The 14,792-nt window shown below is 36.5% G+C and overlaps 1 protein-coding gene across 1 annotated transcript; it reads left to right on the top strand.

The window, feature by feature from the left end:
• The first annotated feature begins 11,663 nt into the window (after nt 1–11,663).
• Nucleotides 11,664–13,761, top strand: LOC131653069 (UDP-glycosyltransferase 74G1-like). The gene is made up of 2 exons (XM_058923109.1): nt 11,664–12,361; nt 12,983–13,761. Exons 1-2 carry the CDS (start codon nt 11,708–11,710, stop codon nt 13,706–13,708), a joined length of 1,380 nt encoding a protein of 459 aa, XP_058779092.1. The 5' UTR covers nt 11,664–11,707; the 3' UTR covers nt 13,709–13,761.
• Nucleotides 13,762–14,792: the final 1,031 nt, after the last annotated feature.

The following is a 14,792-nucleotide window of genomic DNA, read 5'->3' as shown; positions in this document are numbered from 1 at the left end:
GAAGAAGCTTAAAGAATGGAAGTGCATGCTGGGCGGATTTCGCGACGAAGCGGGATAATGCCGTGAGCATTCCGTTTAGTATTTGGATGGATTTTTTATTGGTGGGGGTAGGGAGGTCTGAGAATGCTCGGCATTTATCGGGGTTGGCTTCTATTCCTCGTTCTATCAAGTAGAAGCCGAGGAATTTACCTGCCCGTACTCCGAAGGTGCACTTCTCTGGATTGAAGCGCATCCTGCAAGACCTGGCCTGCTTGAAGACCCGCTCGAGATGCAGCGTGTGGTCGGAGTCCTCTCGAGATTTGACGATCATGTCGTCCATATATACCTCGAGCGTGTCGCCGATTTCTCCTCGGAAGACCTTGTTCATCATCCGCTGGTAAGTTGCTCCGGCGTTTTTGAGTCCGAAGGGCATTACATTGTAGTAATAATTGCCTGATTCGGTCATGAAAGCCGTGCATTGCTTGTCGCATTTCGCCATGGGAATCTGGTTGTAACCAGAATAAGCGTCCATGAAGGACAACAGTATATAGCCGGCCGAGTTGTCGACCAGTCTATCAATATTAGGTAAAGGGTAGGCGTCTTTTGGACATGCCCGGTTAACATCAGTATAATCAACACACATTCTCCATTTTCCATTAGATTTTTTAACAAGTACAACGTTTGAGAGCCAAGTTGAATACTTGGCCTCGGAAATAAAATTTGCCTCTAGGAGGTCTTTTACAGCTTTCTCGGCAGCCTCCGCTTTCTCGGGAGACTGCCGACGCCTACGTTGTACTACGGCCTTGGCGGTTGGATTGATGGAGAGGTGGTGGCAGGCGACCTCAGGGTCGAGTCCGGGCATCTCTGCGGCGCTCCAGGCGAACAGGTCGGCATTGGCTCGAAGGCAGGCTACGAGTTGCTTCCTTGGAAGGTCAAGGATGCCTTTGCCGATCTTCACTGCTCTGTCGGCGTTGTCTCCCAGGGGGATCAGCTCGAAATCTCCGTCGGGGACAGGCCGGACGGGATGGGGGGCCGGCGTCTCTTCCCCGGTCTTCAGTTATTCTTGTGGGAACCTTGCATCGAGGTCGACTGAGCTGACGTTGGCTGTTGGAACCTGATCTTCCCGGGGGCGTTTGTCTTCGGCTCTCGGTTTTTTGTTGGAGCTGGTCGGAGGGGCGATCAGCTCTAGTCCTTTGACGGAGGCATCAAAGATTCTCCTCGCAGCTTCAATGTCGGCGTTGATGGTGGCCACTTTCCCTGTCCTCGTGTAGAACTTCATCTTCAGATGGACCGTGGAGGGCACGGCGGTTAGCTCGGCCAGTGTTGGGCGTCTGATGATGCAGTTGTACAATGTTTTGCAGTCGATCACCAAAAACCTGGTTTTGACTTGTCTGGACGCTTCCCCTTCCCCGAAGGTGACAATCAGCTCGACGTAGCCCCATGGTTTGGTGGTGGCTCCGTTAAAACCCTGGAGGTCGGAACCCACATAGGGAGTGAGGTGCGAGTCGTCCAGCTGAAGTGTTCGGAAAAGGTGAGAGTACATGATATCGACCGAACTACCTTCATCCACCAGGACCCGTCGAACATCGAAGTTTGCCATTCTGGCTCGGACGAGGAGGGGAATGGTGGCGTTTGGAGCTCCGCCGGGCAGTTCCTCGAGGTAGAAAGTGATTGGCTCCGACTTTCCTCGGAATTTCCGCAGAGTAGGGCCGAGGTCGGCATTGGCGCTGAGTAGCTCGTCGAACTTTCTCTTGACTGAACTGACGGTGAGAGAGCCGGGGTCGCCTCCGTTGGAGATGACCATTGCGGTGGGGAAATGTTCCCAGGTGCTGAGGGCGGTCGTCACGCCGAGTGAAGGGATGAAGTCTTCCGGTCGTGTCACGGACAACGCGACTTGAAGCGGTCTGCTGTCTGGTGAGTTCCCCTCGTCAGAGTTTCGAGGGATGTCTCTTCTGGAGGGTTCTCCCTTCTTGGTGTATTTTGCCAGGTGGCCCTCTTTGATCAGGGTCTCTATAGCATCTTTGAGATGTATGCATTCGTCGGTCATGTGCCCGTGACTCTTGTGGTACTTGCAGTACTTGGACTTGTCCGTCCCCGGTCTTGTAGGATTTGACTTCGGGGGCCTGATGTTGGATTTTTTGAACTCGGCGTTCTGGCAGTCGGCCAGGATTCTCTCCCGGGAGGTGTTCAAAGGAGTGTAGTCGTTGAAACGCCCTGCCGGTCCTCGCCGTTCTTTGACATCTCGGGACCTGTCGTCCCTTCTTTTGTCTTGTCCTCGGCGTGACCCTGGATCCTCGAGGTTTGAGCTGCGAGCGGCATTACTGCCTCTCGAGGCCTTGATCGCGGCTGCCTCGACTTCTTCAAAGTCGATGAGTGCATTTGCTTTGCGAAGGAGGGCATTCATCGAGTGCACCTCCTCAATCTTGATGGCCTTCTTGAAGTCACTGCCGGGGAGTAGTCCTCGCTCCAAGATATACCTCTTCATGTAGTCGGCCGTCTGCACTTGGACGGCCTCCTTGTTGAATCTTTCAAGGTAGTCCCGAAGAGGTTCGTTGGGTCCTTGTATCACGGCCTCGAGATTGGCTTCCGATTTCGGTTGTCGTCGGGAGGCTGTGAAGTGGCTCAAGAAGAGTTCTTTGAGCTCGGTCCAGGAGTAGATGGAGTTCGGAGGGAGGTTCCTGTACCAATTCATCGCTCCCTTCCTGAGGGTGGTCGGGAAAATGCGACACTTGATCGAGCCTCTGACGACGTGATAGTCCATGACCGCTTTGATGCTCCGAATATGGTCGTCGGGGTCAGTGGTCCCGTCGTATTGGTCCAATACTGGCGGTTTTTCCATCCCCCGAGGGAGGTGAGCTCTCCGGATATTGGCGGACAAGGGGCTGCGGAAGTCCTCCTCGTCGCTCGGTCCTGGTGAACGGTAGTGCCTGTTTCGTCGGGAATCCTCTTGGTTGTCACCCAACGCAGCCTTGGAGGGGCCTCGACGGCCCTGTTCGGGGGAGGGGCTTCTTTGTTCAGCGGCTTCAGGTTTCTGGTTCCTCCTGTTCTTTCTGGGTGGAGAACGGGAACGGGTCCTCCGGCGGCGATGTCTTCTCGGGGGAGACCTTGAAGAGGATGGAGAACGCCGACGGTATCTTCTCGGCGGTGAGCGCGAGGAGGAATAGGAGCGAGACCTGTGGCGCCTCCGCGGAGAGGGGCGACGTCGTCGCTGTCTTTCCAGTTCGTGAATTCGGTCGTCCTGGATTCTGAGGAGGCTATTCGTCAATTGTATTTCTTTGAGCAAGCGGACGGTGATGGGGTCAGCGTCCTCGGGAATGTTGAGTGGTTCCTCTTCCTCCCCGTGACGGGCTCTCCGTCTCTCAGAGGTGTGGGTGAATGAGGAAGCATGTTGCCCATCTCGGAGGTCGGTCTCATTCACATTCTGGGCATGTTCCGGCCCGTTGGTCGTTCGGATCTGCTCGCCGTTCTGAACGTGCCCTTCGGGGGGAACATGGTCGACATTCTGGACCTGTTGCAGGACCTGCAACGGCTGAGTGTCCTGGGTTTCATGCCCGGACCTTTGTCGCCGACGATCCCCCCGACGATGATTAGCTAGCTCGCGGGAGGATTCCTCGATCAGCTCTTGAAGGAGGAAAGGGTCGGCGTTTGGGATGTTGTTGTTGTTGTCAGCCATGACGATTGGAGATGATTAGCTTTGATCTTTGTTCGTTAAAGATGGGGAAGCAAGTTTCCCACAGACGGCGCCACTGATCGTACCTGATCAGAAGAATCGTCGTAGGCTGCTCGGACTGGATCTTCTAGGAAGGAGAAGGGGGGGTGTACCTGCAAGGTACTCCAATGCCAAAGTAAGTTGACGAGCAAAGGAGCGCAAGTACTAGCTAAGAGTGAGTAAGAATTGAATACCTGACCCTCTACTGAGAGAGGGTATTTATAGCCCCCAGCGCTGGGCCATGATCACGCTAGTGGACTGGATTTCCAAGCCCAACTAGGAGACTGCCAGGTTTCCTAGGCGGAAATATCGGAGGTGCGTGATGCCCTCTGTCCTGGTTAACCGCTCCGGAATCCAAGGGAGACGCGGTCTTATAGGGGCCACGTGGACTCCGTAGTATTCGGAGGATTGGGTGTGAAGGACCACTGCGCGGAGCAGGGTCCTCGGCAGTTAGATGCTCGCGGGGAGACCACTGCACGGAGCAGGGTCCTCGGCCGTTGGATCCTGCTCGTGGAGAGCACTGTGCCGAGCGCCAGCTAGAAGACGGAGAGTGACGCCGGGCAATGCCTAGACGAGCATCGTCCGCCAGTAGCTTAGGTTGGTTTGGGCCTTTAAGCCTAATGGGCTGACAGTAGGTTGGGCCAAATCTTGGCCCAGCCCAGAACAATATGATTGATAAATTAGACTTTGGATCATCTCATCTTTTTTTCTCTTTATCTCTCTCCTTTCTCTCTAGCTCTCTCTTAATCTCACTCATTCTCTTTATTATAATTTTTTTTAAAGAAAAAGTGAGATTAAGAGAGATAGAGAGAAACAAAGAGAAAAAGTGAATGAGATGATCAAAGTCCGATAAACTAATTTGAATTGTGTTATCGAGGTGGTTAAATTCTTATAGTGTGACACATTAATTTTAGTGTCACGGATTAATTTCAAATCTTATTGCTTATTTGCTTACTATAAATATTTATATTTAATATGTTTCGGATATAGTTTTTTATATTAAAAATCTATATGTTTGATAATACTTAAGTTTAATATTGAATCTTAGACCATATCATTTCACAAAAGCAAAATATTAAAACGGATTGTTTATAAAATTTAAATAAACTATTTTGCGACTCAAAAAGTTAGAAGATTAATATAAAAATAAATTTCTTCTTGTACTTGCCTCTTCGTTCATTGAAAATCCATGAAAGTCTCCTTCATAGTACCAACTCACGGGTTTATTTTACTTGTCCATTTCTGTATGAGTAAAAGACAATAAAAGCAAGTTCTTCATATCATGATTGAGCTAACTTAACTTTTACTTTCTTAATAAACAAATTACATTGAGAAATAGGAGGAAAACAAACAGTTTAAGATGCCATTGATCGTACTTGATTTTCATCACAACAAAATTATCACTTTATTTAAATTTAGACTTTTTAGTTATAGTAGTTCTCTGTTCTATGTTTCTAAAAATTTCAAAATTTAAATGTTAGATTTTTTTTTGAGTTTTACAAATATAAAAATTAAAATCAATTTCAATTTTAAAATACTAAAATCAAATTCAAATAAAAATATTAATAAATATTCATCATAATATAAATAATGTATATCGTTCAATTTTAAAAGAATTAAAATATTATAAATATATAGTATATTTATGTAAACAATTCTTTTGTGTCTAGTAACATAATAGTCATAATTTTGATTCATTAAAAGTGAGCAAATGATATGTTGTAAGTTTAAATTTGCGTAGCTGAATGTCTTGCATCTAACAGATGAGTTGAATTCAGAAAAATAAAATAAATTAGAGTTGAATTATTTAAAATATTTAAATATTTTAATTAAGTTGAATTTAGAAAAAAATTTAAACCACAAATGCATAAATCGTCATCTCTGAAACCGAATGCAAACTTCAGACTTCAAACAAACAACTCTAAACCTAATCGGTGAAACCCTAGACCTTGATTCTTAACCGTAATCAACCGTAAATCACACAAAAACATACAAGCATGTACAAGCAAATCAAGGCAAGCGAAGAGGAACAAAACTGGAGAACCAACCTTCAGGGAGGAATTCCCCGGCGACTGCTTGTGACGATAAGTTTTATTCCTTTTATTTATGGTTTTTAGTCTTTTCCCTCCTCTGTGTCTTACTTTTCTTCTCTGATGCGAGGTACTATTGGGAACAGTGTGGAAGCCCGACTTTGATGACTTACGGTTTCAATGTGAAAACCCTAAGTACCAAAGTTTGGAGCTTTTAGTGAAGGGTATGGAAGCTGAAACTGCTCGAATTCCTTAGGGTTCTTTTTTCCCAAAGAATTCCTCCCATTTTCTGCATTAGGCTTAGCCTCTTATAGTTTCAAAATTAGGTCTAGGTTATATGTTTGATTTGTGAAGTTCTGGCATGCAAATCTAAGATGTCCTAAGAGATGTCGAGACACTGCTATCTGAACAACACACAATGACAAGGTAAACATAATTAAAATAATACTAAAAAATAACTGAACACACATAATTGCTAACCCAGTTCGGTGTACCACAACACATGCTCTAGGGGCTACCAAGTTAGGAAGGAAATCTACTATTAGCAGTATTAATCCGAAGCTAAACAACCTCCGACTTACAACCTCTCACTTAATCCCTACTCAGTGCAACTTCTACCTAAGAACCTCCTAGATATGAGAAACCCCTTTCATTCCCAATCACTGCAGTGATGTCTCACAGTATCAATCCTAGTTATTGATATTGACAGCCTTTCACCTAAGTCTTTAATTATAAAGCACTACTTGATTAAGACACCCCTCAATCAAGAACTATACTTGATCTTGCTTAAAATCTTGGATCAAGACAAATAACTTGACAAAAACAAGTAACACACACTCAGCTCAATGTATCAAACAATACCTGAGTGACATACAATCATTCAATACTTAAAAGCTTATGAATGAATGACAGAACTTACAACACAGTAAAAACAATTTTACTCTTCTATCAAGGATAATATTATAGAGGCTCACAATTGACCACACAAACCCTAACAAAATACATCGTAAGTTCTACACAAAACTAAGTTTGTTGTCTTCTATTTAAAGCAAAAATCAGAAGTCCAGTAGTGCTCATGCACTCCTCAAATATATCTCTCAACTTCATAAGCTATTAAACACAACAACATATAGAATTTCCTCTCAATATAATTGATGTCAGGACATAATATTAGACATTTCTTCACACCAGTCCAAACATCTCCATTTCAGCACATCAAACTCAGCACCACAATACCTTAACCTCAGGAAAGGAGTAGAAAGTCCTGAAGTCATTTTGGTGTACATAAGGAAGAAAATAACAAACACCCCCTTAACCTAGGAACCATTTCTCGCCATTGTTGGATAACTCATAAAGCAGAAACCAAACACCAACATGGGCAACTCATAACACATGACACAACTGTAATCATAACTCAGATTACAAGACATAACTCAAACAAGACTCAGGAGGGGACATTCTATCCGACATCTCTGTAAACCTAGAATCTGAGTTGTAATAATAACGTACTTCAAACTTAACACATCAGATAACAACCAAGACATACCCAGACAATACTCACCCATACCCGGACAAAAGCCATGAGACTATTTAGAAAACAACCAACACAAAATGAGAGAAATGAAGGAATGACTCTTTACAACTGAGCAGTTACTTAGGAAATAATGATTCTTGGTTGTGACAATGGTCTAGGTCAATGAGAGCGTTATTTGAGGAAGATAACAACACCACAAATAAATGTGCACAGTCTAAGTCATTTTTGAATGGTTTTATTGACTATAGACGGATTCTCCTAAAATGATAGTTCCAATGAATTCACATGCATAGACAAGTTTTACACATCCTCCTGATGTGTTATTGATTACATCGTTTCATCACACTTCCCTTGTTGGTCTTGAAAGCGCTAAGTCCTGACAATGTCCTGACATCCTGTCAGACATTGTCTACCTTCTCTTGTATGCTTAAGACTTCTTCAGTCATTAGTAAATGATGGTTTATAAAATCATTCACATGTTTTGAAATATATTCACAAGCATGTGTATACATGATTCAACCAATCAACTTCTCATGGCTAGAACCATACATGCCATGTTAAGAGCATAGATAACTACATCTAGTAGTCCCATGTCACAACATGTTGTCTGACATTCTAACCTTACAAGAAGCACATCACCTCTACAAGCTTGAACAGTACGCAAGTTTCATAAGGTCTGCATCATTGCAACGATAATTCATAGACATGTCCTTAACTCCCTCTGTCATGGATAAACATTGCTCCTGCTGAAGATAGTCACTTGAGCACCAAATGGAATCAAATGGAGAGGACTTCACATTCTTATAGTGGAGAGCTACTACTGCACACACCAACTGAACACAATCACACATTTTAAGATCAATTCTGATCTAACTCCTTGATCACACATTCAAGCACCTAAGGAGTAGTCGTTTGCAGTGCCTTATGTAAGATGGTGTAAAAGACCACTTCATTAGTTTTCCTTTATGCTTGTTTTTTGTTGAACTATTTGTTTGGAATTATCATATTGGTATATTGGGAAATTTAATTTGTTTTAATTTAAAATAAAAAATAGAATGGAACAACTTTTCACCTTAGTCCATTTCACCAACCGTGGGAGAAAAGTTAGCCAATTTTATCTATAAAAGCTCTACGTTCACTCACCTACCATAAACCTAACTCATTTCGTCTCTAAGCTTCATCTTTCATTAACGAAACTCTATTTCTCACTTATACTAAACTCAAAAACATAATTTCTTCTATATGTCAAACTCGAAAACATTATTTTTTGTTGTGTTGTTGATGTTGTTGTTGTTATATTAGTGACTTTGAATATTTGGCTTTGAAGATGCTAAAACAATATCTTAAAAATTTTAATTTGAACATTAATTTCAAGTTTCACTTTATCAAGCAAAAGATATGTTTAAACCTTGGCATTAATCTTCAAAATCCAAATTTTCAAGATAGTACAAAATTGAGAAGATATTGTAAACATAAAATAAAATTGGTGAATGATACAAAAATTTGGAAAGGAAACAACACACTGTGCTTCTTTTTCAAATTTTCTCGTTTATTTGTTTTTTAAATATAAGCCATTTGTTTTCACAATTGCTAAGACTATCAGAGTGAAACATAACTTAAAAATTAATAATAAATAAAATAACTAGTATTGAGATTCTAGGTGTTTCATTGATAGACATTTCCCCACATTTGTTAAAGATAATTGAAAAGTAATTTAATTTTAATTTAAAAATAAAAAAAATTGAATGCACCATTTTTATAATAAATAAAACTCAAAATTGCTGGTGTTGGAATTCGAAGCGTATCTTTGAGGAATCTTTCCACAGTTGGTAATATTGACCGATAAAAATGACATAAAAATTAAAATGAAAGAAAAGCGCATAATAAAATAGATTTCACCTTGGTGGATTAATTGAACGAAGTAAAAGATCGTTAGAAATAAATGATGTACAAAATTAATAAATATAATAAAATATTAAAATTATAAAAGATAAACAGAGAAATATAATTTTTTAAAAATTATTAATTTATAAATATCAATAAATTATTTATCTTAATACGTAAATATAAATAAATGATATCATTCCGTTAAAATAATTTAATTGATAATTATACAAGAACATCAAATATAAAGAAGTAATACTAGTTGTGTGGAAATTCTTTTTTAATAACCAAGTTTTTTAAAAAATATACATAACTAACCTATATTTCAAGAAAATTACCTTAATAATCATGTTTGGGGGTGTTTTACACCTAGGCACCATTCCAAATGGCGCCTCCTATTTTTTTCAAAATTTTTCCAGTTATCTACGGATTTTCTATTACTTGCAGATTTACCTGCGGATTTACATGCAGACTAAACATTAAAATATTCTGCAGGTAAATCCGCAGGTAACAACAAATCTGAAGGTAAATCTGTAGGTAATTGGAAAAAAAATTAAAAAAATATGAGGCGCCATTTGGAATGGCGCCTAGGTGTAAAACATCCTCAAACATGATTATTGGGGTAATTTTAGGTTAGTTATGTATATTTTTTTTAAAACTTGGTTATTAAATTTTTTTCCTTAGTTGAGTTATCCGATGTACATTTACCATCATCAATTGAAAAAGGTTTGTTTTTATTCAATAATGATGAATATTTGTTCCATGGAATAAAATGGTAAAAAGATATGATATGATAACTATTTCTAAATATTTCAAAACATTAAATAACATTTCCTTTAAAAAACAACTTGATTTCGGGAAGATTTTTTTATAATAAAAAAAAATACAAAACAAATTAATATTTTAAAAAAATATCCATCTTACCATGTTTGGGAATGTTTGTCTTCTATATTTTTGAAAAAAAATTTAAGTTATCAAGTAGATTTGGTGTTACCTGCCGATTTACCTGCGAATTTGCATGCGGATTTACCTGCAGACTAAACATTAAATATTTCCGTAGGTAAGGTAACATAAAATCCGCAGGTAACTAACAAAAAAATATAGGAGCTGCCATGACACATGACGCCTACGTGGAAACTCCAAACATAGTTAGATGGGTAATTTTTTAAAAATATTAGATTGTTTTGTATTCTTTTTAGAACTTGGTTATTACAAAAAAAATCTTTCGATTTTGGCCTATTTGCTTCATTAACACGATTTTGCTATTATTGCAAAGACATTTTGCTTCTAGTGTGAGAAAATTTTCTTTTGGCCTATAAAGGTATCCACATCTATGAAGTACAAACATCTCGAAAACAACACTGACATTTAACACCCATAATAATTTAGATAAATAAATTAAATATAATCACAAATAACAATTCAAGTATCCGATTTCAACATGGACACATATTTTTTCAAAAGTGGCGGTGCTATGTGGATATACTCCTTTCAGAAATTGATGTAATTAATTATGATCCCTAAGTAGTAAATGAATAATGCATAGGCATCATCTCTCGTGTACTATTATCATTCTAGTTTATTTTGTTAAGAGTGTAGAAGTTAAGTTTGCTCAATCACCAAGAGAAGGACATGCTTTTATTTTTATTTTTTGTTTTCTAGCACGGACAAAAAATTGACAAATACCAAGAATACAAAGCAATGATAAAAATATCTCCTTTTCACTTAATCACATAAATTGTTATAAAAAAATTTTTTTTTTCAGCATCCATGCAGTGAACATTTTATAAAATGTTCAAATTTTGATTGTATGGTTAAAAATAATTATATTATTTTTTATTTTTTAAATTATAAATATTCGATCTAAATTATAAATTTTTTTTAATAAGCAATTTATATCTATAAATATTTAAACTTAAGACCTTGAAAGGAACAAACTCTCAAGTTCCAAACGTTTCACCATTAGACTACACAGACAATTATTAATATTTAAATTTTGTCACATTTATTTATATTTTAAAAGATTTTTTATATATTAATATAAGTAAGTTTTTAATATTTATAAATTAACGATTTTAAAAAATGTAAATATTCTTCTTTTTAATTGCTAATATATTTGTTTTTAACTAAAACTAAATAAAAACATATATCTCTCATTAAATAAAATGCACTAATTTTAATCAGAAGATAAAAGAAAATGCACAATTTAAGAAAACGAAAAATATTTGAAATAAATTACCTTAATTAACAAAATAACTGAATTGTTGATATAAAATCAAAAAATGTCAACAAAATAACAAAATTGTTGATATAAAATATTAAACATTTTTTTTCTAAAAACAATTTTATATTTAAAATATATATTTATATAGGACGTATCAAATGAGAACTTTGCCTATAATAAGAACTGTTAATGGTTCAAATTTACCTATATATATATATATATATATATATATATATATATATATATATATATATATATATATATATATATATATATATATATATATATATATATTACCTTCCTTATTCTCAACACCACAAATATTGTTTCGTTACATCTTATAATCAATGGATAAGCAAGGAAAAAATAAAGCACCACACATTTTGGTGTTACCATATCCATTACAAGGGCACATAAATCCTATGCTTCAATTCTCCAAACGTTTGATTCAAGAAGGAGTAAAAGTAACACTAGTAAACACAATTTCCATTTGGAACAAAATCAACAACAACATAGATCTTAACTCCATTGAGATTGAAAGCATCTCCGATGGTTATGACAATGGTGGTCTTTCTTCAGCAGAAAGCATGGAAGTATACAAAGATACGTTCTGGAAAGTTGGAGCACAAACACTTTCTCAACTTCTTGATAAACTTCAAAGTTCAAACAAACCTGTAGATTGTGTTGTCTATGATGCTTTCTTACATTGGACTTTTGATGTTTCCAAGAGTTTTGGAATCCCTGTTGCTGTTTTTTTAACTCAGGCTTGTTCGGTTAATACTATCAATTTTCATGCTTTTAAGGGGTGGTTGGATTTACCTTTGTTGGAGACAGAAATTGTGTTACCTGGATTGCCTAAGCTTGAAGCTTCCGATTTGCCATCTTTTTTGTATAAATATGGAACCTATCCAGGCTACTTTGATATTCTTACAAATCAGTTTTCAAAGAGTGATCAAGCTGATTGGGTTCTTGTCAACACATTTTATGAACTTGAGCCACAGGTAAGTGAATTTACTTATATATATTGAGTTTTTATTTTAATTATAGATAAATGTCATCTATTCGATCATATATATATATATATATATATATATATATATATATATATATATATATATATATATATATATATATATATATATATATATATATATATATATATATATATATATATATATATATATATATATATATATATATATATATATATATATATAATCACAAATTGACATTAAAACTACAATATCATGTCTAGATTCAGGGCCGGCCATGTTAAAGTTCAACTAAATTTTTAGTAAATTGCCTCAAAATTTTCCGAACTACATAATTTTGTTGGATATATTTAAAATATTGGTACTGAATGTTTGCGAACACTTGATTTCAACTCTCATATTTAGTATTTTTGTCTGTTATTATATATGGTAGTTTGGGTTCGAATCTCCTATTCTCATGTAAAAAAACATTATATTTTGAACACAATATTCAATTTTGAGATTAACACGAGATTTTAAGTTATTATTTGAGACGGACCTACTCAAATTATAGTGGCAATAAGTTTTAAGCCTTGATTATAAGTCATTTTGATATTGATGATTGATATTTTATATGAAAATTCAATTTAGGTTGTGGATTGGCTAGCAAAGAAATGGCGATTGAAGACAATAGGACCATGTGTTCCATCTATGTTCTTAGACAAAAGACTTCAAAATGACAAAGATTATGGAATAAGCATTTTTGGTCCAAATTCAGAAGCTTGCATCAAATGGTTAGATAACAAACCTAAAAATTCAGTTGTGTATGTCTCTTTTGGAAGCTTAGCAGGTCTTAGTGAAGAACAAACAAATGAAATAGCTTATGGATTAAGAGATTCTGGAATGTATTTCATATGGATTATTCGAGATTCAGAAAAGAACAAACTTTCAAAGGAATTTGTAGAATCATCATTAGAAAAAGGCTTAATAGTGAATTGGTGTCCACAACTACAAGTGTTAACACATGAAGCTGTTGGTTGTTTTGTGTCACATTGTGGTTGGAATTCAACATTGGAAGCTTTGAGTGTTGGTGTTCCTGTCATTGCAATGCCACTTTGGACTGATCAAATCACAAATGCTAAGCTTATTGTTGATGTGTGGAAAATTGGAATTAGAGCTGTTAAAGATGAGAAAGAGGTAGTTAAAAGAGAAACAATTAAGAATTGTATAAAGAACATAATGGAGACTGAAAAGGGGAAAGAAATGAAGAAAAATGCTATCAAATGGAAGAGTTTAGCTAAGAATTCTGTTGATGAAGGTGGAAGTTCTGATAAGAATATTATTGAGTTTGTGAATGAATTGACTCTCTACTACTAAACTACATAATTTGTTGAATTCAAATTCAACAATACAATATATGTCAGTTTTTATTTTATTTCTTTAAATCCAAATTTTTAAGTTTAAATGTAAGATTGTCCGATCTCAAGGATCATCTGTCTAAAATGTGTTATGTGCATAAATTTATGATATCTCCACATGAGAGAATCTTATTAATTATAAAATAAAATTGTGTGTTACGACAAATGTCTACTTTATTTATAAAATCTTTATAGTAAAGTTATTGACTTCATTGAGAGCTAATAAAAACAAGCTTGTTTGTTTTTGGCGTAATTACTATTATTAAAACTAGTTTAAAATATTTTTGATAATTCTACTTAGTTGTTAGATGCAAAACATTTAGAGACGGGAATTTGAATATGTGCAGGGTCGACCCTGGATCCGGGCAAACAGGCCCATAGTCTAGGGCATGGCTGATCTTTTGAATTTGGGTTTCTTGGACGAATCAAAAGAGTGGTGTTCCAAAAATTCTTTTTAACAATAAATACATAAGGATAAAAGAAATAATTTGATAAAAACACATTTTCATTTGACATTGTGCAAAAAGAATACAAGTATGGATCTTTGAATCAATGTTTATACTGCATCAAAATATAAATCAGTATAAAGAGACTTATTCTTCTTCTTCTTCTTCTTGATCCGATCTTTTTTCTATAAATTTTTTTACCAAACCTTTAAAATTATTTAAATATCGTCCTCTAAGTATTTTTTTTATTGCAAAATCATTAATAATTTGCCCATACTCAAGGTTCTTCAAAAAATTATTTTCAATTGAAATCAACGCAAGACTATTTAATCAATATCTTGACATAGTAGATCTCAAATAAGATTTTAATAATTTTAATTCAGAAAAACTTCTTTCAGCAGATGCAACACTGATAGGAATAGTCAATATTATTCTATGCGTGCATTAGGAAAATAATTAAAAGTATTTAAAGAACCCAATATCATATAACTTGATTTTGATTCAATTGTTAAAACTTTTCTAATGACTTTAAATTCTTCAAACAAAATTCCACTATCAAGATCAAGAGAATCGTCATGTTTTAAACAAATTTCAAGA

The sequence above is a fragment of the Vicia villosa genome, linkage group LG2 (assembly GCF_029867415.1).
Source record: "Vicia villosa cultivar HV-30 ecotype Madison, WI linkage group LG2, Vvil1.0, whole genome shotgun sequence".
Taxonomy (NCBI): domain Eukaryota; kingdom Viridiplantae; phylum Streptophyta; class Magnoliopsida; order Fabales; family Fabaceae; genus Vicia; species Vicia villosa.
Note: the sequence above shows the minus strand (reverse complement) of the source record. Positions and strands in the feature narration are given on the sequence as shown.